At 43.2% G+C, this 27,860-nt stretch overlaps 1 protein-coding gene across 2 annotated transcripts in view; it reads left to right on the top strand.

Annotated features, from left to right (window-relative positions):
• Positions 1-27,860, top strand: part of abcf3 (ATP-binding cassette, sub-family F (GCN20), member 3) — a 144,413-nt gene that overhangs the window by 11,428 nt on the left and 105,125 nt on the right. Inside the window, exons 2-5 of one of the 2 annotated variants that reach the window (XM_078564405.1) lie at positions 1,216-1,327; positions 10,743-10,887; positions 19,585-19,661; positions 24,136-24,191. In XM_078564405.1, the coding sequence (XP_078420531.1) occupies positions 10,868-10,887; positions 19,585-19,661; positions 24,136-24,191 (153 nt within the window). In that variant the 5' untranslated portion in view covers positions 1,216-1,327; positions 10,743-10,867. The remainder of the gene's footprint in view (positions 1-1,215; positions 1,328-10,742; positions 10,888-19,584; positions 19,662-24,135; positions 24,192-27,860) is intronic. The other variant, XM_078564404.1, reaches the window with a different exon arrangement.

Here is a 27,860-nt window from a genome sequence, read left to right as displayed (position 1 = left end):
CGTCTGTAAACTTCGTTATAAACTACTGTATCACAAAGGTTCCCAAACTATAGGTCTATCATTTGGGGTCACAAGCTCTGAGGCAGCAATAGTGATTGTCGAGCAGAGACTCTGGACACGACGTGAACTTTTTCCCCAAGTGATTCGTCAATGTGACAGCTTTTTGCTGCCCTGATTGGGCATCCAGTTCAGCACTCTGGTTAATCAGGGACTCCCTTGGGTGCACTCATAATGGAGGAGGTACTTTTTGCGCTGTGGTGAATGGCAGGATAGTCCTGGGATTGGTGCCAAGGCTCCATTACCCATACAAGCACGATTCTTATCTCCGAGGTCCCATCATAGTTTTCACAACTATTGTGGGCAAAACTATTTGTCTCCACTCAACAACTCTTTCCTTTCCCCACTTTCCATCGCTCAACAACTCCCCACCCCCTGCCCCACCCACACTTACTCTTGGGTCACACCAATTTTAAAGCATTAAGATGGGGCCACGACGGATAAAAATTAAGCACTGCTATATCGTCTGACTTACCGAGCGGTGACACAATGGTGCTGTGGGACTTCATTTAGCCTGTGCGATTTCTTGCTGTATTGGGCTACCAATTTCAACTATACAGTTGCCAACTGGAGGCCAATGTGTACAAAAAGAGAACTCAAAATAACAGGATTGACAGTGCCCTGTTTTAATGTGCTGTGTGCAAGACTGGACATTCCTCATAATCTGATTCCTCCTTTTGCTGCAGAGCAAGAGGAGAGTGAGCAGCATTGAATCCCACAATCTTGCTGGCTTTGAATAGAGACCTAGTAGTGCACCAAACATTGATCTACCAATTGCCACAAGTGAAAGTGTGTTGAGTATGGTCAGGGTGTCATTGACGATTAGGTGTCAGTACTACGGCACATTGGTTTTCAAACTGGGCTCTGGAGAGCTGGACAAACCTGTACTCTGGGTCTGCAGTATCTTTGAAATTCTATGTTCTTTCTGTATCTTTAAACTCAGTATGTTATTTCTGCTGCTGTATGCTAATAAGGACTTTATACAATGGTAGCTTTGTTTTCCTTTGAATAGCTGTCACTTGTCTTTCAGAATCACAGAAATTCCCGTGAATGTGTTTTTTACCCCCATGCAGAAAGGTCAACCACTTTGAAGTGAACTAAACCTATTCAAATGTTTGTCAGACCTTGACTTGTTTTTTTCACTATGATCCCCATTAGGTTTCCCTTGGATTTTTTAAGGTCAGTAAGCTGTTTGTGACGATGGGCGCTGCCAGCTACCATGAGTAAGGTTGCAGTGTGGCACCGATCTTCGACTTCCCAACTGGGAAAAGTGCTTTTAAACCTTTCATCTGAACCCAAGTTATTTAGCTCCATCTGCTCCCCTAGCTTTCTAGAATTAGATGCTTGTCCCTCTTGTATTTTATTTTTATGACATGAAAATTTTGAGAAACAAAAAATATACCTTGACCCCCTTCTACCCGCCTCATCAAATCCCTCAGTTTCTGCTATTGAACCCGTGTGCGCTTCAGTGGTCTTCCCTTGTTACTTGTACCACACCTCTTCCAATTGGGTGGAAAAGTATTTTTTCCTACTTCCTCCTGACCTCCCTATTTTTAAACGAGTTGTCATGGTCAGCTGAAAGATACAATAATATGGCTCAGATCTCGGGTAGTAGTGTTCTTGAATGACATTTTGTGTCCTTCCAACATGCATCCAAGCCTGGAACATAGAAGGTAAAGGAATGTTTTGATTGAGATTTTGATGTTTTTAAAGGAATTGACTGTGCAGATAGAAACTATTTTTGCTGGTGGAGAAGTCTAGGTTAAGGGGCGATGACTTTAAAATCAGAGCCAGGCTATTCAGGAGAGAAGTTAGGAAACACGTCACACAAATGATGATAGATGCATGGAAATTGTCCCACAAAGCAGTAGATGCTGGGGCTCTATCAATAATTTTAAATCTAAAATCAATACATTTTTTGGTAGACAAGGGTATGAAGCCAAGGCAGTTAGATGGAGTTAGGATTCATATCAGCTATGACTTTATTGAATGGTAGAACAAGCTCAGGTGGCTGAATGGCCTCCTGTTCCTATTGGATTCCTTCAGTTCAGGAGATGTGAACCTTTAGTTTTGCATAGTGAGTTTGAACTGTATATGAATGGAAATTGTCTTTTAAGGCAATATCCTTTGTGTTTTATGCAGTGCCTTATGATATATGATTTGTACCATTCACATGCACCCTAGAATGCTGAGGGATGTCAGAAGGGAAACAGCAGAGGTTCTCTTCGCAATCTTTCAACATACATAACTATGAAAGCTGTGTCAAAGGGCTAGAGAGTTGCCAATCCATCAAAAGGGGGAAAAATAAATAAACTAGTTAACGGAGACCAATGTTGGGGCAGGAAGTTAGATTCTAGAGGTCATAATATGGGATAAAATTAATGTTCATGGTAAAACAGTGGTTAACTGAAGACAGCATGCATTTCTGAAAGGCATTCTGAAAAATTTAATCAAACTCTGAGAAAATAATAGTGTATTGATAAAGGGCATGCAGTGGGTGTTCAGTCCATGGATTTTTAAAGGGCATTTAATAAAATGTCTCACTGAAGGCTTGGTGATAAACAGGGGCAAGTAGGAAGTCTTCTAGCATGGATAGGAAGTTGACTAAAAGAAAATTCAGATAATGATTAATGAGTGTTACGTGGACTGCAGGATGTAAGCCAGGGTCTTATTTGGGACCATTTCTCATGATGTATAAAAATTGTCTGCATTTACTACAGGGGCACAGGAATAAAATTTGCATCTACACAAATAGATTAGTTAACCATGAAGAGGAGTAGCTGACTTCAAAAGATGTAGACTGATTAATGATTTGCTAGATAGATGGCAAATTAACATTTAGTGCAGAGAATTGGAAAGTGATTTTATGAGGATGACTAAGGAGAGGTGATATATACTAAATGGTGAAATTTTAAAATGAGCAGAGAAACTTGAGTGCTCAGATGCACATATCCTGAAAAGTGGGAGGGCAAAGCTGGAAAAAATAGGATATTAAATTTCACTCGTTTATGGATTACAAAAGCCAAACCTATACAAACTATTAGCTAGTTCACAACTGGAATAGTGTGTCCAGTTTTGGTGCTCTACTCCAGGAAGAATGTCTTCTGAGGGTTGTTTTTCTTTGGAATTCTTAACCCCAGAGAGTAGTGTAGGCTGGTTCGTTGTCTAACTCAGCCTTGTGGATCAAAACTCTGAATATATTCAAGGAGTCAAGTGTTATGGGGGTGCAGGGCAGGAAAGTGGAGCTGAGGCATTGATGCGATGAACTGTGATATTATTGAAAGGCACAGCAGGCTCAAGAGGCCAAATGGTCTACTTCTATTTCCTTTGTTAGAAAGGATGAGGTGTTCATGAAAAGAGTGCGCAAGAGATTCACAAAGCTGGTATTAGGGAAGAGAGCGTTTAGTTAGGAGCAGAGGCAAGAGAAACTGTGGCTCTTCAAGTTAGAACATAAGAACTAGGAGCAGGAGTAGGCAATTCAGCCCCTCGAGCCTGCCCCACCATCCAATACGATCATGGCTGATCTCATTTTGGCCTCAACTCCAATTTCCTGTCCTCTCCTCATAACCTTTCAACCCGTTACTAATTAAAAATCTGTCTATCCCCTCCTTAAATTTATTCAGCGTCCCAGCATCCACTGCACTCTGAGGTAGTGAATTCCACAGATTCACGACCCTTTGAGAAAAGTAATTCCTCTGCATCTCTGATTTAAATCTACCACCCCTTAGCTAAAACTATGGCCTCTTGTTCTAGAATGCCACACAAGGGGAAGCATCTGCTCCACGTCTACTTTGTCTATCCCCTTTAGCATCTTATATACCTCAATTAGATCTCCTCTCATCCTTTTAAACTCTAGCGAGTATAGGCCTAAACTGATCAATCTCTCCTCATAAGACAAGCCCTGCATCTCTGGAATCAATCTAGTGAACCTCCTCTGAACCGCCTCTAATGCAACCACACCCTTCAAGTAAGGGGACCAAAACTGTGCACAATACTCCAGGTGCGGTCTCACCTTGTACAGTTGCAACAACACTTCCCTATTTTTATACTCTATTCCTTTAGCACTAAATGCCAAAATTCCATTTGCCTTCCTTATTACCTGCTCTACCTGTATACTAGCTTTCAGCGATTCATGCACGAGGACACCCAGATCCCTCTGCACTGAAGCATTCTGAAGTTTCTCTCCATTTAAATAATAAGTTGCCTTTTTATTTTTCCGAACAAAATGGATAACCTCACACTTATCCACGTTAAACTCCATCTGCCAAATTTTGGCCCATTCACCTAACCTGTCCATATCCATTTGTAAATTTCTTATTTCTTCATTGCAACTTACTTTCCCACCTATTTTGGTGTCATCTGCAAATTTAGCTATAGTACCTTCTACCCCTGAATCCAAGTCATTAATATAGATTGTAAATAGTTGGGGCCCTGTGGCACTCCACTAGTTACAGCTTGCCATCCAGAAAAAGACCCATTTATCCCGACTCTCTGCTTTCTGTTGGTTAACCAATCCTCTATCCAAGCTAATATATTACCCCTAACTCTGTGTGATCTTATCTTGTGTATTAATCTTTTGTGTGGCACCTTATCAAAGGCCTTCTGGAAGTCCAGATATACTACATGTACAGGATCCCCATTATCCACTTTGCTTGTCACATCTTCAAAGAACTCTAGCAAATTAGTCAAACACGATTTACTCTTCATAAAACCATGCTGACTCTGATGGATTGCATTTTGACTTTCCAAATGCCCCATTACTGAATTGAATAAGGGCACTATATTAGCATTTTTCCAATCCACTGGAACCTTTCCAGAATCCAGGGAATTTTGGAACATTATTACCAATGCATCCACTATTTCCACTGCCACTTCCTTCAAGACCCTGGGATGTAGGCCATCAGGTCCTGGGGACTCATCACCCTTTAATCCCAATAGTTTGCTCTGTACTTTTTCCTCTAGTGATGGTGATTATTCGAAGTTCCTCCTCTATATCCTCTGCACTACCTGTTACTATTGGGGTGGTACTAGTGTCCTCCACTGTGAAAACTGAGGAAGTTCTAACTGAGGAGTTCTAACTAATAATGAAGTTCTAACTGAGAAGGTTAAAAGAAAATGTTTAGAATTAGGGGGGTTTGATTACATGCTGAAAAACGATTTCCATTGGTTGTTGGGCCAGTAACTAGACTTCATAAATTGGAAACAAAAACAGAATTACTTGGGAAAACTCAGCAAGTCTGGCAGCATCGGTGGAGAAGAAAAGAGTTGACGTTTTGAGTCCTCATGACCCTTTTCCAGGTAATTCTGTTTTTGTTTTGGATTTCCAGCATCCGCAGTAGTTTTTTGTTTTTATTCATAAATTGGAAATGAACATCAGAAAGAAAGATACAGCATTAAGTTTTTTTTTTACTGCACAATGTTGTTGGGACATGAATGTCACACCAGAAACTGGGGAAGCAAATCCCGGATGGCTTTTAAAGGGTGCGTGAATAAATATTTGAATAAAATTAAAAGGGCAATGGGAATGGGACTCGGAATCATTCTTTCAGATGGCTGGCATGAGAAGGGGAGGAATAGCCTCCCACCGTGCAATGAAATTCTAGGATTCAGAGCCCTATGCCTCATATTTGTTTTTCCAAAGCTTGTTGCAGTACAGTATTTATGAATGACAGCTTTCCTTTAAAACTGGAACTCAAATCTTGGGTGCAGTTATGCTGCAGTGCCAGTTTAAGACCTGTACCAGTTTAGTGTAATGCAGATCTAGCAGACCCGACATATATTGTCAGCTGCGAAAGCCTGATTACAAACCTTCACTATGCTGTTCCTAATAGCAGTGGTCCAGCTGGCTGTCTGGAAGAGTTCTGAATTTTACATTGTACTGAATGCAGTTATCCTGCAGTCTTTGGCAGCCTTCCATTTCACGAGACAGTGGTTTGTTAAACTTTGCCTGCTGTGGCTCAGGAGCTCCACTCTGGCATGGCAATCTCTGCCACATTTGCTGCAGGTGAAGCTGGTGGGCTCAGAATGTGCATGATTCACTGGCCTCTTTTTTTTCCCTCTGGCCTCTGTTCTCGGCCTGCTGAGCTTTCCGTTAAAAACTTGCCTCTTCCAATACTCCTCCAGACAGTTAACTTCAGAGATCATTGACATCGACAGTTGTCTCCCAGCTATCTGTGTCACTGTCTGCCATTTTACGATCTTGCTTGCAAGTGTCTTTGTAGCGGAGGTATGGACGTCCAGCTGGTCGTGACCCAATGGCCGGCTCACTGTAGTGAGGGCCTTTGGGCATATGGCCGTCATCCAAATAAACGTGGCTGAGCCAGCACACTGTTGGCTTAGCAATGAGTGTATGTTGATGGAATCAGCATCTTCCAGGACCTCGGAGTTGGTGACCTTGACCTGCCAGGAGATGGCACGGATATGTCTGAGACAACAAAGGCATATGCCTCGCGTATATTGTCAGCACTGTAGAAGAGTGCACTGAGGCTTGGTAAACTCACAATTTGGTGTTCTCGGTCAGGTTGCTGTTGTTCCACGCTCTTACTCATCTGGACATAGCTGTAGCTTTTGCAATCTGTGTTGATTTTCACATCAAGTGACAGATTGCTGGTGATTGTGGAGCCTAGATATGGGAAGCTGTCAACAACCTTCAGCGTCACATTGTCAATGCTGATTCGTGGTATGGCTGGCTATGTCCTGGACCATGATATTTTGTATTCCCAATGTTGATGGTGTACTGCAGCTGGTGTAAATATCGTGTGATGTAAACTTGAGGCACTTTACATCTTATTTGCTACAAAGTACATTTTTCTTAGTTTGGTAACTTTGCATCCAAGTGACACTACACAATTAGTGTTGCTGAAAATGGTGTTGTGTGTAGCTATCCTACCAAAATCAGAACCCTCACAAATAGTGGACTGTACAGAATAAGAGTTGTAAAATCTTGCTGGGATGCAACATAGGTCAACGAGCACAGGGGTGTTGGGGACTTGGACTTAGTGTGAGTTAAGACATAGGCAGCAGACTTTTAGTTGACCTCAAGTTCGTGGAGGGTAGAATGTGAGAGAGCAGCCTGGAGTGCACTAGAACAGTTGGGTCTAGAGGTAGTGCAGGCATGAATGAAGTTCTCAGCAGCAAATGAGCTGAGGCAGGGGTGAAGTTGGGAGGAGTTACGAGGTGGAAATAGGTGGTAGAGATGGCATGAGTGTGAGGCCAAAGGCTCATCTTGGGATCAAATGTGACATCAAGGTTGTGAATAACCTGGCTTAATCTCAGACTTGCCAAGGAGAGGGATGGAGCCGGTAGTTAGGAAATGGGCAAATTTAGAATTGGACCAAACAATGGGGCAAACATTGCAACACCAGGAGATCCTATCTCCAATATTTGTTTCTGTCAATTGCCCGATATGCTATTCAGGAAACTAATCGTTGCATGTCTTTTCCATTCATTTTGCTGGTTCTGTACAGACTCTGCTGCTCACACTCCATGCTTAAAGCAGCTAATATATGGCTGTAAGATTTCTGCTCGTTTCAAGATACACTACACTGTGAATTCAAAAATATTTAGTATTGTCAGTGAGTTGATTAGTTTAATAAGGTTCAGTACAGGTACTGAAATGCTGTTAAGAAAAATAAATCACACTTAAGGAATTTGTTGTGTAATATTCTTTGTTCATTGCCTCAAATTACTCATTACTACCACCAAAGGTAAGAGACATGGACCTCAGTGGTTTACAGTGACAGACCAGTCCTCATCATTTCTATACCCCAGTCTCATACAGTGTCAGTTGTGGGCCCACCAGTCCGACCCCAGAGTTATACGCTGACACGCCTGTGCTGACTAATACTGTCCCTAGTGTTATACAGTGACAGACCTGTCCCCACCAGTACTGTACCCCAGTGTTATACAATGACAGACCTGTCCCCACCAGTACTGTACCCCAGTGTTGTACAGTGACAGACCTGTCCCCACCAGTACTGTACTCCAGTGTTATACAGTGACACCTGTCCCCACCAGTACTGTACCCCAGTGCCATACAGTGATGGAGCTGCACCCATCAGTACTGTACCCAGTGTTATACAGTGACAGACCTGTACCTAATCCTGAAGCTGTGTAGCACAAAGTGGCACAAGTCTCCTTTGGCGATCTTCCCTCCACAGCTTCTAACTTCAGTCTCTCAACCCCGCACAGCCCGCTTCTTCCTCCTCCCAAAATCCACAAACAGGACTGTCCTGTGAGACCCATTGTGTCAGCCTGTTCCTGCCCCCCGGAACTCTTCTTCCTATCTTGATTCTATCCTCTCTCCTCTTGTCCAGTCTCTTCCCATCTACATTCACGATTCCTCTGATGCCCCATATATCAACAATTTCCAGTTTCCTGGCCCTAACCACCACCTCTTCACCACAGACTGTCCAATCCCTCTACACCTCCATACCCCACCAGGATGGTCTGAGGGCTCTGCGCTTCTTCCTTGAACAGAGGCCCGAACAATCCCCATCCACCACTACTCTCCTCTGTCTGGCAAAACTTGTTCTCTCACTGAACAATTTCTCCTTTAACTTGTCTTACTTCCTTCAAATAAAAGGTATAGCTATGGTTACTCGAATGGGCCGCAGTTATGCCTGTCTTTTTATGGGGTATGTGGAACATTCCTTGTTCCTGTCCTACTTTGGCCCCCTTTCACAACACACTTTTTTGGTACATTGATGACAGTATCTATGCCGCTCTGTGCTCACGTCTGTACCTAGAAAAAATTGTCATTTGTTTTTTGCTTCCAATTTCCACCCCTCCTCTTCTCATGGTCCACCTCCGACGCTTCCCTTCCCCGCCTTGACCTCTGTATCCATTTCTGGTGATAGACTGTCTACCAATATTCATTATAAGTTCACTGACTTGCACAGATACCTTGACTAGAGCTCCTCACATCCTGCTTCCTGTAAGGACTCCATCCCATTCTCTCAGTTCCTCCGCCTCCACCACCAGATGATGCCACCTTCCAAAACGGCACTTCTGACATGTCTTCCATTTTCCTTAACCGAGGCTTCCCTCCCCTCCACTGTGGTTTACATGTCCCTCAATCGTGCCTGACCCATCTCCTGCACCTCTGTCCTCACCCACATCCCTCCACCCCAGAACCATAAAAGGGTCGCCCTTGTCCTCACTTTTCATCCCATCAGCCTCTGCATTCAAAGAATTAGTCACCGCCATTTCCACCAACTCTAGTCGGATTCCACCACCAAACACATCTTTCCCTCACTTCCCCCCACCACGCCCCCATCAGCATTCCGTTCCCTCCATGACACCCTGGTCCACTCCTCCATCACCCCCAACTCCTCATCCCCTTCCCACGCAATCGCAGAAGGCGCAACACCTGCCCCTTTTATCTCTTTCCTCTCACCGTCCAAGGGCCCAAACATTCCTTTACTTAGACCTTCAATTTGGTCTACTGAATTCGCTGCTCCTAATGCGGTCAGCTCTACATTGGGGAGACTTAACGCAGACTCGGTGACCACTTTGCGGAACACCTTTGTTCAGTCCGAAAGCATGACCAGGACCTTCCTGCCTGCCATTTCGACACACCATCTTGCTTTCATGCCCACATGTCAATCCTCGGCCTGCGACAATGTTCCAGTGAAGCCCAAGACAAACAGGAGCAACAGCCCTCATCTTCCAGTTAGGCACTTCACAGCCTTCTGGACTAAACATTGACTTCAACAACTGAAGACCATGAACTCTCTTCTCTATCTTCACGCCTTTTTTAATCCATGTGAAAATTTAATAATTTTTTTTTAAATTTATTCCCCTTTTACCCTAAACTCCCACAGGTACTGCGGATGCTGGCAATCTGAAATAAAAACAGAAAACACTGGAGAAACTCAGGTCTGACAGCATCTGTGGAGAGAGAAACAGTTTAATTCTGTTTCTCTCTCCACAAATGCTGTCAGACCTGCTGAGTTTTTCCAGCATTTTCTGTTTTTATCACCCCCACAGGGCTATCTGTCACTGGTTTCTATGTTGTGCTTTCAGAGCGTTGACCCTTGTTCTGCTATTAACATTCTGCTATCTTACCTTTATGCCACTATCAGCACCTTCTTTAGTCTTTATCACTACCATTAACATTACCTTTGCCTTGTGTCCATGACATCATTGTCATTCTCTCCTTAGCTCCCACCTATCCTTGACCCCCTATCTTGCACCACCTGCTCCACCCACTCTTAACCAGTATAAAATCCATCACATTTCTACTTCTCTAGCTCTGAAGAAGAGTCATACGGACTCAAAATGTTAAACTCTGTTTCTCTTCATGGATGCTGCTAGACCTGCTGAGTTTTTCCAGTATTTTCAGTTTTTAGTTCAGATTTCTAGCATCCGCAGTATTTTGCTTTCACGTTGTTATGGCACAAAGTACACACTTGAGCACAATGTAAGTTTGAAAGAACAATATCTAATTGTGCTGCTTGGTCCACGGTTCAAATGGAGAATGTATGAGAATTCCATACACCCAGCACTATACCTCACTGAAATTCAACTGACAGTGCTGATAAATTGTCGTCATCTTTGGTGCCTCAGCTGGTCAAATTTTATTGTGTGGTGTACAATTTGTTGTGTGCGCGAGTACCTACTTTGCTTAGCTTTGTGACTGTATATTAAAACGCTTACTAAGAATGAGGTGTTGTCTTTCTCAGGTGTGTTAGACAGCAGCGCTGCTGATTTTGAATCCGTTGATGAGATTTTTGAAGCAATTGGTGACGTTCTCCAAGAGGTGTCAGTCTCGAAAAATGAAGATGACGTACGAGAGATTTGTCAAAAAATGTTTAACACCCTTAAACTGTGAGTAAATATTTTCATTCAAACTTTTTGGGTTATGAATGTTTTGTCAGCAAGAAGAAAGTGGTTGGAAATGGAACGCTTTTCAAACACCCACTGTCAAAACCTGTGTCAGATATAGCAGGGCAAAGCCATCTACTCCAGCAGCACACAAAGCAATGCAGACATGCCATGCTTGTGCCTTGCTCAGTGGGCATGGTGTGTCACTGAAAATTGGTGAGTGAGAGTGTTTTAATGGCTAATTTCTACATAAAGTCTATTTTTTTTTCTTTAATTTAACAACTAACTAAAAACTACTCAATTTTATTCCAGCCTTAAAACAAGGGTATTCAAACTCCCTGAGAGCAGCTGCAGCTAGTTAATTAGGTAGCTAGCTTAAATTAGTCGCTTTTCATGGAGGCCTTCCTCAGTGCTGTTTTGGTCCACACTGAGTATGCTGCTTTGGGTGCATAGAGTGTAAAGTGAGAGTTCAGTGAGGGTGGTGCTTCCTCTTCCTTTTTTTAGCCTCCAGTAGTTGGCTCTTTCTTTGGTACAGAGGGAGAAGCTTGATTGGTGAGTAACTGGTAAGTTATTCTACTTATTCTAATTGTCATAAATATTTTTGTAAGTTATGGTATGGCAGGTCACAGTTGTGCATCTGCAAGACAGAGAACTATGTGGATAGCATGTTTAGGGAGGTGGTCACACAGCAGGCAGAGGGAATGGGTGACCGCCAGGCAATCTTAAGAGAACCAGGCAGGTAGTGCATGAGTCCCCTGAGTCTCTCTTGCTTGCTAATCGGGTTTCCATTTTGGATACTGGTGAGGCCGATGGTTCCTCAGGTGAGTGCAGCTGGAGCCAGGTCTGTGGCACCACGGATGGCTCAGCTGCACAGGAGGGGAGGAAGAAGAGTGGAAGAGAACAGTGATAGGGGATTCCGTAGTCAGGCAATCAGACAGGCGTTTCTGTGGTCCTAAACATTAGTCCAGGATGGTGTGTTGCCTCTGTGGTGCCAGGGTCAAGGATGTCACAGAGCGGCTGCAGTACATTCTCCTGGGGGAGAGTGAACAGCCAGAGGTCATGGTCCCCATTAGTACCAACAACAAAAGTAGGAAGAGGGATGAAGTCCTGAAAGCAGACTTTAAAGAGTTAGGAAGGAAATTAAAAAGCAGGACCTCAATGGCAATAACCTCAGGATTACTCCGAGTGCCACGTGCTAGTGAGCATAGGAATAGGAGGATTGATCGATTGAACACGTGGCTGGAGAATTGGTGCAGGAGGGAGGGCATCAGATTTCTGAGGTATTGGGACTAGTTCTGGCACAAATGGAACCTGGATGGGTTGCACCTTAACAGGAACAGGACTAACGTCCTTACAGGGAGATTCAGTAGTGCTGTTGCAGAGGGTTTAAACTCACTTGTCAGGGAATGGAAACCTGAGAGGTAGTTCAAATTGGAAGAAAGTAAAGCTGGTAACAGGAAGTAGAAAAGTAACAAGTGAAATTAGAAGGCAGGCAAGCATCAACTAAGCTTAGAATGTGGAATAATGTCAAAAAGACAAAGTTAAGGGCATTGAATGCTTCGCAACAAGGTTATGATTTAAAGGCAGAAAGAGGATCTTTCTCTTAGTATGATCTAATTGCCATTACGGGCACATGGCTGCAGGGTGACCAAGACTGGGAACTGAATATTCAAGGATATTTGACATTTAGGAAGGACAAATAAAAAGGAAAAGGAGGTGGTGTTGTGCTCATAACAGATGGGATCAGTACCTTAGTAAGGGAGGATCTCTGATCGGAAGAACAAAAAGTAGAATCTGCTTGGGTGGAGCTAAGAAATAGCAAGGCACAACAAACATTAGTAGGAGTTGTTTATAGGCCACCAAATAGTAGTGGTCGTGTGGGGCATGGTATTAATCAGGCGATTAGAGAAACATGTAGCATGGGTAATACAGTGAACATGGGTGACATCAATCTGCATATAGACTGAATAAACCTAAAATGCACTAATGCTGTGGAGGATAAGCTTCTCAAGTGTGTTAGGGGTGGCTTTCTAGAGCAGTATGTTGAGAAACAGACTCTTTTGGATCTAGTATTATGTAATGAAAAAGGGCTAATTAATAATATTGTTGTCAAGCAACCTTTATGGATGAGTGACCATAATATAGTAGAATTTTACATTATGTTTGAAAGTGAGGTAATTCAATCTGAAGCCCGATGTTAAATTTGAACAAAGGAAATTATGAAGATGTGAGGGACAAATTGGCTGAGGTGGATTGGGAAAATACAGTAAAAGGTATGACAGTACACAGGCAATGGATAGCCTTTAAACAATTATTATATAGTTTACAGCAACTATACATTCCTTCAAGGCAGAAAAACACCAAAAATGTCAGTCAGCCGTGGCTAACAAAGGAAGTTAAGGATTGTATAAGAGTAAAAGAAAAAGCATATAAAATTGCCAGAAATAGTAATAAACCTGAGGATTGGGAGCATTTTAAAATACAGCAAAGGAGGATCAAAAAACTGAAAGAAAGGGAGAATAGAATATGGATGTACACTAGCAAGAAACAAAAGCGGACTGTAAAAGTTGCTATAGGTACAAAAAGGAAAAGTTTGGCTAAGATAAATGTGGGTCCATTACAGGCAGAGTCAGGAAAATTCATAATGGGGAAATAGGGAAATGGCAGAGAAGCTAAATGATTACTTCGTGTCTGTCTTAACTGAGGAAGATGCAAGTAAGCTCCCAGAATTAGAGATCCAAGGGACTAGGGAGAATGGCTATTCGTAAGAAGGTCGTATTGGAAAAATTAATGGGACTGAAGGTTGATAAGTCCCCAGGACCTGATATACTACATCCCAGACTGTCGAAAGAGCTAACTATGGCGATAGTGGATGCTTTGGTGATCATCTTCCAAAATTCTAACGATTCTGGAATGGTTCCTGCAGATTGGAAGGCAGCAAATATCACCCCACTATTTAAGAAGGGAAGGAGAGAGAAAACAGGGAACTACGGACCTGTTAGCCTGACATCAGTAGTAGGGAAAATGCTAGAATCTATTCTAAAGGATGTGATAAATGGACACTTGGATAACAATGATCTGATTGGGCGTAGTCAACATGGATTTATGAATGGGAAATTATGTATAATGAACCAGTTGGAGTTTTTTTGAGGATGTTACTAACAATTGATAAAGGGAAGTCGGTGGATGTACTTTCTTTGGATTTTCAGAAGGCTTTTGATAAAGTAAACAGGATGTTGGTTAGCAAAATTAAAGGACATGAGATAGGCGGTAATATATTGCCATGGATTAAGGATTGGTTAACAGGCAGAAAAGAGAGTAGGAATAAACGGGTCTTTCTTATGTTGGCAGGCTGTGACTAGTGGAGTACTGCAGGCATCAGTACTTGGGGCCATTTAAATAGACTGCCATTCTGTTTTCCCTACCAAAGTGGATACTTCACACTTATCCACGTTATACTGCATCAGCCATGTATTTGCCCACTCACTCAACCTGTCTAAATCACCTTAAAGCCTCTTAACACCCTTCTCATTGCTCATATTCCCATCAATTTTTGTGTCGTCAGCAAACTTGGAAATATTACATTTGGTTCCCTCATCCAAACCATTGATATATATTCTGAATAGCTGGGGTCCAAGCACTGATCCCTGCGGTACCCGACTAGTCACTGGCTGCCACTCCGAAAAAGACCCATTTATTCCTACTCTGTTTCCTGTCTGCTAACCAGTTCTCAATCCATGCCAATATATTACCCCCAATCCCATGTGCTTTAATTTTACACACTAGCCTCTTATGTGGGACTTTATCAAAAGCTTCTGAAAACCCAAATACATCATATCTGCTGGTTCTCCCTTATGTATTCTGCTGGTTGTGTCCTCAAAAAAACTCCAGTAGTTTCGTCAAACATGATTTCCCTTTCATAAATCCTTGCTGACTTTGTCTAATCCCATTGATATTTTCTACGTGTTCTGTTATCACATCCTTTATAATTGACTCTAGCATTTTCTCTACTACTGATGTCAGGCTAACCGATCTGTAATTTGCTGTTTTCTCCCTTTTTTAAACAGTGGGGTTACATTTGCCTCCCTCCAATCTGCTGGGACTGTTCCAGAATCTACAGAATTTTGGAAGATGATAACTAACACATCCACTATTTCCATGGCCACCTCTTAGTACCCTGGACTGTAGATTATCGAGCCCTGGCAATTTATCCGCTTCAGTCCCATTAATTTCTTCAGAACTACTGTCCTAGTATTACTAATTTCCTTCAATTCCTCCTTCTCACTAGACCCTCGCTTCCCTAGTGTTTCTGGGATGTTATTTGTATCTTCCTCTGTGAAGACAGAACTAAAGTAGTTGTTTAATTGCTCTGCCATTTTCTTCTCCTATATTAGAAATTCTCCTGTTTTGGACTATAAGGGGTCTACATTTGTCTTCACTAATCTTTTTCTTTTTACATACTTATAAAAGCTTTTATAGTCTTTTATATTCCTTGCAAGTTTACTCTTATGCTCTATTTTTCCTCTCAATCAGTCTCTTGGTGCTCCTTTGCTGAACCCTAAACTGCTCCCAATCCTCAGGTTGGCTACTTTTTCTAGCAGCTTTATATGGCTCCTCTTTGGATCTAATACTATTGTTAGCTCGATGGTTGAACCACTTTTCCGATTGTGTTTTTGTGCCAGAGAGGAATGTATAACCGTTGCAATATGTACATTTGTTCCTTAAATATTAGCCATTGCCTATCCACCATCATGCCTTTTAATGAAGTTCCCCAATCTATCGTAGCCAACTCATGCCTCATACCTTCGTAGTTTCCTTTAAGATTTAGGACCCTAGTTTCAGACTGGACGACTTCACTTTGCATCCTAATGAAGAATTCTGTCATGTTCGGGTCACTGTTCCTTAAAAGACCCAGCACAACAAGATTATTAATTAACCCCTTTTCATTGCACAATACCAAATCTAGGATAGCCTGTCCCCTAGTCGGTTCCTCAACATACTGGTCTAAAAAAAACATTTTGTGCACACTCTAGGAATTCATCTGCCACAGTGTTATTGCCAATTTGGATTTCCCAGTCTATATGTAGATTAAAATCACCCGTGATTACTGTAGCACCCTTGTTACATGCATCTCTAATTTCCTGTTATATGCTGTCCCCTACCTTATCACTACTGTTTGGAGGCCTATAGACAACTCCCACTAATGTTTTCTGCCCCTTGTTGCTTCTTAGCTCCACCCAGACTGAATCTACATTGAGATTTTCTGAGTAAATATCCTCTCTCACTATCACTATCATCCTTAACTAACAATGCCACTCCAGCTCCTTTTCTTTTTTGCCTGTCCGTCCTAAATATTGAGTACCTGTGGATATTCAGTTCCCAGCCTCGGTCACCCTGCAGCCATGTCTCCATAATCACAATTATATCGTACCCGTTTACATCTATTTGCGCTGTTAATTCATCTATCATATTGTGAATGCTCCGTGCATTCAGATACAGTGCCTTTCAACTTTTCTTTTTAACATTTTTACACATTTTCTTTGTACTATGGCCCTATTTGCTGCTAGCCCTTGTTTCCTCTGCCTTCCACTTTTGCTTTTTATTTTTCTGTCTTTCATTCCTATCTTTGGTTCCCTCTCTTGTACCTCTCTGCTCAGGTTCCCACCCCACTGCCAATCTAGTTTAAACCCTCCCCCATAGTACTAGCAAATACCCCTGTAACGATATTGGTCCTGGTCCTGCTGGGGTGCAACCTGCCCAGCTTGTGCAGGTCCCATCTTCCCCAGAATCAGTCCCAATGCCTCAGGAATCTAAACCCCTCCCTCCTACACCATCTCTCCTGCCACGCATTCATCTGGTCTATTCTCCTATTCATGATCTCGCTAGCACATGGCACTGGGAGTAATCCTGAGATTGCTACCTTTGAGGTCCTGCTTTTTAATTTATTTTCTTGCTTCCTAGATTCTGCCTTCAGGACCTCATCTCCCTCTTTACCTATGTCATTGGTACCGATATGGACCACAACCTCTGGCTGTTCACCCTGCCCCTTCAGAATGTCCTGCAACCACTCAGTGACATCCTTGACCCTGGCACCAGGGAGGCAACATACCATCCTGGTGTCACATCTGCAGCCGCAGAAATGCCTATCTGTTCCCCTTACATAGAATCCCCTATCACTATTGCTCTCCCGCTCTTCTTTCTCCCCCCACTCTGTGCAGCTGAGCCATTCAGGGTGCCACAGACTTGGCCCTTGTTACATTCCCCCGAGAAACCATCTCCCCCAGCAGTATTCAAAATGGAAAATATGTTGGAGGGGGAGAGGGACCCAGGGGACTCCTGCACTACCTGCCTAGTGTTTTTACTATGTCTGGCAGTCACCCATTCCCTTTCTGCCCGTGTATTCTTTATCTGTGGTGTGACCACCTCACTGTATGTGCTATCCATGAAAATCTCATCCTGCAGATGCTCCACAGTAGCTGCAGCTCCAGCTCTGAAATGTGTATTTCAAGGAACTGCAGCTGGAGACACTTGGTGAACACATTGTCATCCTAGACATTGGAAGTGTCCCTGACTTCCCACATCGTAGAGGAGGATCGTTCCACTTGGCCGAGCTGCCCTGCCATGACTTACCCTTAAATTGCTCCCTTTACTTTTACTTCATCTATTTTAGAGAATATTAAGGACAGAAGAAATAATTACCAGGTCCTATTTACAGTGGCCGCTGTTCTTCTTACTGAGGAAAGGTAGAAAATGAAAGGATCCCTCTTCACTAAACTCCAATTGAAGCACTCTAATGCAGCCCAAAGCAGCACTGTAGATGGTTTGCTTTTATGCTGTCTGAACCTAGCCTCTGAAAACCTGTTTAAGCCAGTTATCTAATTAACTAGCAGTTGCAAGCAGAGCCTGTATAACCCCTGTTTTGAGGTGTCAGCTGTGGCTCAGTTCATAGCACCCTCGCCTTTGAATCAGAGGGTTGTGGGTTCATGTCCCACTCCCGGAAACCAAGAACTGTGATTGTACTCAAAGAGTTGCAATCTGTGACTGTTGATAACTCGAAAGAGTATAACCCTTGTTTTGAGGTGTCAGCTGTGGCTCAGTCCATAGCACCCTCGCCTTTGAATCAGAAGGTTGTGGGTTCATGTCCCACTCCTGGAAACCAAGAACTGTGATTGTACTCAAAAGAGTTGCAATCTGTGACTGTTGATAACTCGAAAGAGTATAACCCCTGTTTTGAGGTGTCAGCTGTGGCTCAGTCCATAGCACCCTCGCCTTTGAATCAGAAGGTTGTGGGTTCATGTCCCACTCCTGGAAACCAAGAACTGTGATTGTACTCAAAAGAGTTGCAATCTGTGACTGTTGATAACTCGAAAGAATTTATAACCCCTGTTTTAAAGCTGGACTAAAACTCACCTCCAATCCAAAGAGCAACTTTTAGTTGCTAAATTAAAGAACAATTAGACTTTAGATAGAAATTAATCCTTAAAAGTCTCTCTCTCACCAAACTCCAACTGATGCACTCTAATGCAGACCAAAGCAGCACTCCAGTGCAGATGAAATAGTGATGAGATTGTGGAAATTGTTGCTACAGGGATTGGTTCAAGCACAGAAAATTGATGCATTGATGGGGAGGCTTGATGCACATGTGAGGGAAAAGGTGACAGGGAGAACAGATAGGTAGAATGGGAGGAGACTTTTGTGGAGGACAAACACCAGTGCACAGAGTGACCTGTTCATATGCAGTACATTCTCAAGGGCAAAAAATGCTGGCCTAGCCATTGACACCCACATCCCATGAAGGAAAAAAAAGTATGCAATTATATGTAACTGTGAGGTGGCAGCCAGAAAGAACCTGGAGCCAACACCTGAGGTGTGTCAATGTTTGCAAAGCTGAACAGGCTGGCTTCAGTTTGGCAAACAGTAAACTTGAGGGTTTTTTCTTCCTTTCATAGGATGTGGGCATCACTGGCAGGGCCAGAATTTGTTGCTCACCCCTAATTTGCTCTTGAACTGAGTGGCGTGCTCAGTCATTTCAGAGGGCTGTTTAAAGTCACCCACGTTGTCGTGGGTCTGGAGTCACATGTAGGCCAGATTGGGTCAGGATGGCAGATTCTCTTCGCTAAAGGACGTTAGTGAACCAGATCGGTTTTTACAGGAATCAATGATGAGTCATGGTGACCATGAAACTGAGACTAGCTTTCAATTCCAGATTTATTAATTGAATTTAAATTCAACCAGCTGCCATGATGGGATTTAAACCGGTGTCCCCAGAACATTAGCCTGGGCCTCTGGATTACTGGTCCAGTGATATTACCACCACCTCGAGGTAAAGTCACACTAATCCGTTTGTCTCAGTAACGCCACTTTATTTTCCTTTCTGAACAGAGTGCCGTGACCCCAGTTTGACCTCATGACCAGAGAGATTATGAATGAAAGCCTTAGAAGCTCATGGATTTTGTTATGGGTGAAGAGGCAATTCGCGACAAATGGGCCTCACTCATAAAAGGAGCTGCTGTGTGCAACATTGAAACTTTGTTGAATTCTTACGTTTATGATTCTGTCTAAACATTATGATTCATTGTGTAATTATTTAAGAAATTCTACATGCTTGTGTATGAACAGTTCAGGCCAGAAGCGTATTACATCTACCGTTAGTGCCACCCAGACTCACAGCTAATGTAACTCTTTGCTTTTACTTGGCAGCAATACATCCAACTCCTCAAAATCAAATGTGCTGCTGCAAGCTCCTATACAGCTGTCGAAGATGACTGGCCATTCTGGTGAGCAACATGTTTGAGTGCTCTAATTTCTTGTGTGTTGTGGAATTTGTATTATTTGAGCCAATCTTCTAAATCACCAATTTCTGTAATCATTTCCTTCCTTTACATGACCACAATGCTGCTCCCCTCCCTGAGCTTCCTCCATTCCTGCAAGCTTCGACTTGACTGTTGCCAAGCTGCGGTTTTCAGATTTCAGGTGGCCTACATTATCTAACCTAAGTGACCGTTTTTTCTGTACAATCTTAATTTTGGAGTGTCGTCAAGCTTTTCTGTTGCTGGAGCATCACAGAGAAGCCTGATCCCATCTTCAACCCCAAGTCCACGCATGGACTTCCAGTAAGGTTTACTGGATGAGCATCGGGAGCACAATCCGTTGCTGATTGTTTTCCCTTTCTATCCGAGGGACTCGGAAGCCATTTGTCGAACCCAGTTGCTGTCACGTGTGAGATCAGCTGACCCAACAAACCTGGGACCTTTCTACCTGATCATTGCCAAACAGCTCAAACCATTTATTGTTATCTCAAAAGTTAAACCTATTCTTAGGTTATCTCTGTGTTATTGAGCTATACAGACCAAGAAGTTGTTCAGCACATGTGCTTGTTCAGTTGGAGTTAAATCATCTCATTTCTTTCATGGGAGGATTCACAAGAGGTTCACAGCTCTTGGCAGAGTGTTATGACCGAGATGCAAGGAGTGTACTGTCTGTCTCTAGTTCCCCTACTCCATGGGTCACAACATATATTTAAATGCTTTCTCCAGCTAGCTATACAGCCAGATATGTGCTGTATGTATGTGCTTTAGATAAGGCTGAAGCATTTGTAACAATCTTCAGCAGAAGTGCCGAGTGGATGATCCATCTTGGCCTCCCCTGGAGGTCTCCAGCATCACAGATGCCAGTCTTCAGTCAATTCAATTCACTCCACATGATATCAAGAAATGGCTGAAGGCACTGGATACTGCAAAGGCTATGGGCCCTGACAACATTCCGGCAATAGTACTGAAGGCTTGTGCTCCAGGACTTGTTGCGCCCCTGACCAAGCTGTTCCAGTACAGCTACAACACCGGCATCTACCCGGCAATTGGAAAACTGCTCAGGTATGTCCTGTACACAAAAAGCAGGACAAATCCAACCCGACCAATTACCGCCCCATCAGTCTACTCTTGGTCATCAGTGAAGTGATGGAAGGGGTCATCAACACTGTTTTCTCCAGACCCACAGCAATGTGGTTGACTCTTAAATGCCATCTGAACAAGGGCAATTAAGGATGGGCAATAAATGCTGGCCTAGCCAGCGACACCCACATCCGGTGAATTAATTTTTAAAAATAGCAATCGGGAGGAGATCCCTGCTTGACCATGTTTCTGTCCATGGCCCAGTGTACCAGTTTGAAGATATCTACTGCTGCTTTGGCAGATTTTGATTTGACTGTCATGAAAACCCATCTGGTTGACTAATGGTCCTTTAGGGAAGGAAATCTGCCATCCTCACCTGTCTGGCCTCCAGGCATCTCCAGACCCACAGCAATGTGGTTGACTCTTAAAAATGCCTTCTGAACAAGGGCACTAAGGATGGGCAATAAATGCTGGCCTAGCCAGCAAAGCCCACATCCCATAAATGAATTTTTTAAAAAAGTACAGAAGGGGACTTGAACTCAGGGTCTGTACAGTCTGTAGCGCTAAACGCCACATTCAGATATGCACATTTTAACTGAGAAATGGAGCTTTCAACTTTGTAGTTTAAAATCTGTTATCTTAACCCATCACTCTACTTCATTGGACTTTGTTTAAAAGAGCAAAATGTGAGTAGTTTCAGGGAGTCAAGCTCGACATTTCCAGAACCATTTATAGAGCTTGAGTCATTTACTGCACAGGAGGAGGCCATTTGGCCCATCAAATCCATGCTTTCTCTGGAGCAAATCCATCTGCCCCATTCCCTGGCTCTTCCCATTGTCCTGCATGTTACTTCCCTCAAGTGCCTATCCAGTTTGCTTTTGAAATCATTAATTTCCTCTGCTTCCACCACCCTTGTGGGCAGAGCGTTCCGGGACATTACCACTTGCTGTGTAAAAAAGGTTCTTACTCACATGCCCTCTGCATCTCATTCCCAAAACCTTAAACTGTGTCACTTAGTATTTGTACCATAAGCTAATGGTAACAGTTTTTCTTTGTCTCCTGTATCCAAACCTGTAATAATCTTCTACACCTCTATTATATCTCCCCTCAATCAACTTTGTTCCAAGGAGAACAACCCCTAACCTTGTCGCTGAAGTCTCCCATACCTGGATCCATTCTGGTTAATCTCCTCTGCACCCTCTCAAGGACACTCTCATCTTTCCTAAAGTATGGTGACCAGAAATGGATGCAATATTCTGGTTGTGGCCTAACCGAAGCTTTATAAATGTTCAGCATAACTTCTCTGTTATTTCCCTGCAATTTTCTCTTACCTTTCTCTCTCTCTCTCTGCTATTTTGAGACCTGTAAAATATCCCTAGCAGCGTGATCATACTTTACTTCTCAGCTTTAACCACATGGATTCTGTCCTTGCCCCCTCGAGGACATCTCTTTCTAACACTACAATATCTTCCTTGATCAGTGCTGCAATTCGTAACTCCCTTTTTCCTTCCTTATCTTTTCTGAACACTGCATCCTTTCATATGAAGCGCCAGTCCTTACCATTTTTAAGCCACATTTCCATTATTGTAGCTGCCTCATATTCTCACATGGCTTGCAGCTCACCAGACTTGCTCAAGGCACTTTGTGCATTTACGTGCATACATTCATTCTAAACCTATCTAGGAAATGCCAAACAATTATAGGCCAGTTAGTCTTACATCGGTGGTGAGCAAATTAGTAGAATCAATTCTGAGAGATAGGATTAACTGTCATGTGGAAAGGCATGGACTAGTCAGGGATGGTCAGCATAGATTTGTTAAAGGAAGGTCTTGCCTCACAAATTTGATTGAATTCTTTGAGGAAGTGACAAGAAGGGTTGATGAAGGTAGTGCAGTGGATGTTGTGTACATGGATTTTAGCAAGGCAATTGACAAGGTCCCACATGGCAGATTGGTCAGGAAAGTAAAAGCCCATGGGATTCAGGCAAACTGGATAAAAGGTTGGCTTTGTAACAGGAAACAAAGGGTAATGGTTGATGGATGCCCTTGCGAGTGGAAAGTTGTGGTGTTCCACAGTGCTCGGTGTTGGGACCCTTGCTGTTTGTGTTATATATTAACAATTTGGACGTGAACGTGGGGGGCACGATTGGGAAATTTGCAGATGACACAAAGATTGTCCGAGTGGTGGATAGTGTAGAGGATATCCATAATCTCCAAAACAATATAGATGTGTTGGTGGAGTGGGCGGTAAAGTGGCAGATGGATTTTAACATAAAGAAGTGTGAGGTCATACATTTAGGGAGGTCAAATAGTTACAGGGATTACAAAATAAATGGGAATATACTAAGAGAGGTAGATGAAGTGAGAGATCTTGGTGTACAAGCACACAGGTCCATGAAGGCAGCAGTTCAAGTAGACAAGGTTGTAAAGAAGGCATATGGAATGCTCTCCTTCATTGCAGAGGTATAGAATATAAAAGTAAGGATATAATGTTGTAATTGTATAAAACACTGGTGAGGCCACAACTGGAGTATTGTGCAGCTCTGGTCACCACATTACAGGAAGGACATAATAGCCCTGGAGAGAGTACAGAGGAACGTTTACAAGAATGTTGCCAGGGTTAGAAAAGTGTAGCTACGAGGAGAGATTGGATAGGTTGGGGTTATTTTCCTTGGAACAAAGAAGGCTGAGAGGTGACTCGATTGAGGTGTACAAAATTATGAGGGGAATAGATAGAGTGGACAGGATAAAATTGTTTCCCTTGATGGAGAATTCTAGAACCAGGGGACATAGATTCAAGATAAGTGGCAGAAGGTGTAGGGTGGACATGAAGAAGACCTTTTTTACGCAGAGGTTAGTGGGTGTCTGGAATTCACTGCCCAAGTTGGTGGTAGAGGCAGAAACTCTAAACTATTTTAAAAAGTACCTGGATCTGCACCTAAAGTGCTGTAAGCTGCAGGGCTATGGGCCGAGTGCAGGAAGGTGGGATTAGAAGGGGCACCTGGGTGTCCTCGGGCTGGCATGGACAAGATGGGCTGAATGGCCTCCTTCTGTGCTATAAGTTTTCTATGGTTCTATGGCCCTGTGGGTTTTTGTTTACATGCAGTTCTGCAGCTGAGAAGAGGCTGACAGTGTAGAAAACAAAAAAATGTGATGCCTGATTGCATTGAAGCCCAAACAGAGAGCGACTCCCCCTCCCATTGCTCACCCCTCCGCCCGCAAGAGATTGTCTCACCTCTTGCCAAAGTGTACTTGTGCTGAAGCTGCACCATATCGCACTTTTCAATGTGCGTGATGAGTTCACAGGAAAAAAATGGACTAATGTTGTTTTCTTGTTTTTTTTTAATATATGCTGGATGCAGACTACAAGACCGAAGATGTCAAAGGAATCTGGATGATGAGAAGGGATTTAGGCACAGTGAGTGAAGACTTACTAAGATTAGACTACCTGCTAAGTTAATACACCTTGGGCAAAATATTTACCTTGGCGAGCTAGCATACACCCGACACGCTCGAGCGTAAAATGATGCATGTTGGGTGAGCACTCTGACGTCAATGTGCAATCACGTGATATTTTGGTTGGCAGGTATGCACCAGAGTTGGCATCGTGCTTGCCTACAATTAAAAGGCCTATTAAGGCCATTTACAAGGTAATACATTTTTCGCTGTCTGTCCAACCTGACGGTTGGCTGGCTGGCAGGCGAAAAAGCCAAGTGGCTTTTGTACTTGTTAGGAAACCTCATCCACGGATGAATTTTGGAAAATTAACGCAGCTACTACCTCATTATCCACTTCTTAGAAGACCCTAGAATGAAGCCCATCAGGGCCTGGAGACCTGTCAGCCCGCAGCTCCAACATTTTGCTCAGTAAGGCCTCCCTCGCTGTTGTACTTTCACCAAACTCCCCTCTCCCTTCCACCTCTTGATTCATGGCTATTACTGGAATTTTTTTTGTATCTTCTATAGGGAAGAGGGAAGCAAAATATTTGTTCATTTCATCCACCATTTCCTTATTATTACCATTAACTCCCCATTCTCACTCACTTTACTTACTCTTTTCCTTTTTAAGTACCTGCAGAAGCTCTTGCTATCTGTTTATGCATTTCTGGCGAGTTTCCTCTCGTCGTCAAATTTCTTTCTCCTGGTTAATATTTTAGTCATTCTCTGCCATTCTTTATATTCTGACCGATCACCTGACCTGCCACTCATCTTTGCACAGGTATACGCTTTTTCCTTAAGTTTATTGCTTTCCTTAACTTCTTTAGTTAACCATGGATGGTGGATCCTTCTCTTAGAATATTTCTTTATGGTAGGAATATACTTATTCTGAATATTCCTAACTGTCCCCTTAAATGCCTGTCACTGCTCCTCTATTGCTGTATCCTCTAACCTAGTATCCTAGTTCACTTCAGCTAACTCAGCTCTCATGCCCACATAGTTACCTTTATTTATGTTTAAAATACTAGTCTTAGACCCATTCTTCCCCCTTTCAAACTGGATGTAAAATTCAATCATGTTGTGGCTGCTGCTACCTCCGGGTGCCTTCACTCTGAGGTCATTAATCTTGTCACATTGCATAATACCAAGTTTAATATAACCTGCTCTCTGGTTGGGTCCAGATCATGCTGCTCTAAGAAACTATCTCAAAAACATCGTATGAATTCCTAATCCAGGCTACTACTGCCAATCTGATTTTTCCAGTTTATATGTAGATTGAAATCGCCCGTGATTATTGCCGTCCCTTTATCACAAGCACCCAGTATTTCTTATATAATTTTTCCTTTGTTGTGGTTACTGCTTGGGGGCCTGTAGGTCATTGCCACTGGTGACTTCTTCCCCTACTGTTTCTCATCTCCACACATTGATTCTATAATCATGATTCTACAAACTGATCTCCTGAACCAGTGTCATCTTTAACTATTGCACCAATGCCATCTTTAATTAACAGTGCTACCCCTCCACCTTTACCTAGCTTCCTATTCTTCTTGATTGTTGTATCCCCCTCCGTATATTGAGGATCCTTGTCATCCTGCAGCCATGTCTCCATTACGGCTATCATCATATTTATTTACTTCAATGTAATTTACTTTATTCTGAATGCTACACACATTCAGATACGGAGCCTTTAGTTTTGTCTTTTTGTTATCTTAATAACATCTAGTCTTGATTATTGGTGTATTCTTAGGTTTTAGCTATCTGTCCCTTCCTCTATTCCATGACCCTCCATGTCCCATATTACTACTATGGTCCCCTGTTTTGAATCTACCACTTGATTTGCCACATCTACCCAAGCTTGGTCCCTCACTCCCCTTGTTTAGTTTAAAGCCCTCTCTGCTACCCTAGTTATGCAGCTCGTGAGAACATTGGTCCCCGCACGGTTCAGGTGTAGACCATCCCAACGGTTCAGACCCCACTTTTCCCAGTAATGATGCCAGTGTCCCACGAACTGGAACCCACTTCTCCGACACCTGTCTTTGAGCCACACTTTAGAACCATAGAATCATAGAAAAGTTACTGAGCAGAAAGAGGCCATTCAGCCCATAATGTCTGCCAGCCAGAAAAAGATGAAAAAGAAACTAATCACAGAATCACAGTGCAGAAGAGGCCCTTCGGCCCATCGGGTCTGCACTGACATGTGAGAAACACCTGACCTACCTACCTAATCCCATTTACCAGGACTTGGCCCATAGCCTTGAATGTTATGACGTGCCAAATGCTCATCCAGGTACTTTTTAAAGGATGTGAGGCAACCTGCCTCCACCATCCTCCCAGGCAGTGCATTCCAGACCGTCACCACTCTCTGGGTAAAAAAGTTTTTCCTCACATCCCCCCTCTAAACCTCCTGCCTCTCACCTTGAACTTACGCCCTCTTGCGACTGATCCTTCAAATAAGGGGAACAGCTGCTCCCTATCCACCCTGCCCATGCCCCTCATAATCTTGTACACCTCGATCAGGTCGCCCCTCAGTCTTCTCTGCTCCAACGAAAACAGCTCAAGTCTATCCAACCTCTCTTCATAACTTAAATGTTTCATCCCAGGCAACATCCTGGTGAATCTCCTCTGCACCCCCTCCAGTGCAATCACATCCTTCCTATAATGTGGCGACCAGAACTGCACACAGTACTCCAGCTGTGGCCTCACCAAGATTCTATACAACTCCAACATGACCTCCTGACTTTTGTAATCTATGCCTTGATTGATAAAGGCAAGTGTCCCATATGCCTTTTTCACCACCCCACTGACATGCCCCTCCACCTTCAGAGATCTATGGACACACACGCCAAGGTCCCTTTGTTCCTCAGAACTTCCTAGTGCCATGCCGTTCGTTGAATACTTCCTTGTCAAATTACTCCTTCCAAAGTGTATCACCTCACACTTTTCAGGGTTAAATTCCATCTGCCACTTATCTGCCCATTTGACTATCCCGTTTATATCATCCTGTAGCCCAAGACACTTAATCTCACTGTTAACCACTTGGTCAATCTTTGTGTGATCCGTAAACTTACTAATCCTACCCCCCACATAGTCATCTATGTTGTTTGTATAAATGACAAATAATAGGGGACCGAGCACAGATCCCTGTGGTATGCCACTGGACACTGGCTTCCAGTCACTAAAGCATCCTTCTGTCATCACCCTCTGCCTCCTACAACTAAGCCAATTTTGAATCCACCTTATCAAATTACCCTGTATCCCATGTGCCTTTGCCTTCTTTATAAGTCTCCCATGTGGGACCTTGTCAAAGGCTTTGATGAAACCCATATAAACTACATCAACTGCACTACCCTCATCTACACACCTGGTCACTTCCTCAAAAAATTCAATCAAATTTGTTAGGCATGACCTCCCTCTGACAAAGCCATGCTGACTATCCCTGATCAAAACATTGCCTCTCCAAGTGGAGATAGATACTCTCCTTCAGAAATTTCTCCAATAGTTTCCCTACCACTGACGTGAGACTCACTGGCCTGTAGTTGCCTGGCTTATCTCTACAACCGTTCTTAAATTGCGGAACCACATTAGCTGTTCTCCAGTCCTCTGGCACCTCTCCCGTGGCCAGAGAGGAATTAAAAATTTGGGTCAGAGCC

Source organism: Cetorhinus maximus, chromosome 19, assembly GCF_964194155.1.
Source record: "Cetorhinus maximus chromosome 19, sCetMax3.hap1.1, whole genome shotgun sequence".
Classification (NCBI taxonomy): Eukaryota; Metazoa; Chordata; class Chondrichthyes; order Lamniformes; family Cetorhinidae; genus Cetorhinus; species Cetorhinus maximus.
Note: the sequence above shows the minus strand (reverse complement) of the source record. Positions and strands in the feature narration are given on the sequence as shown.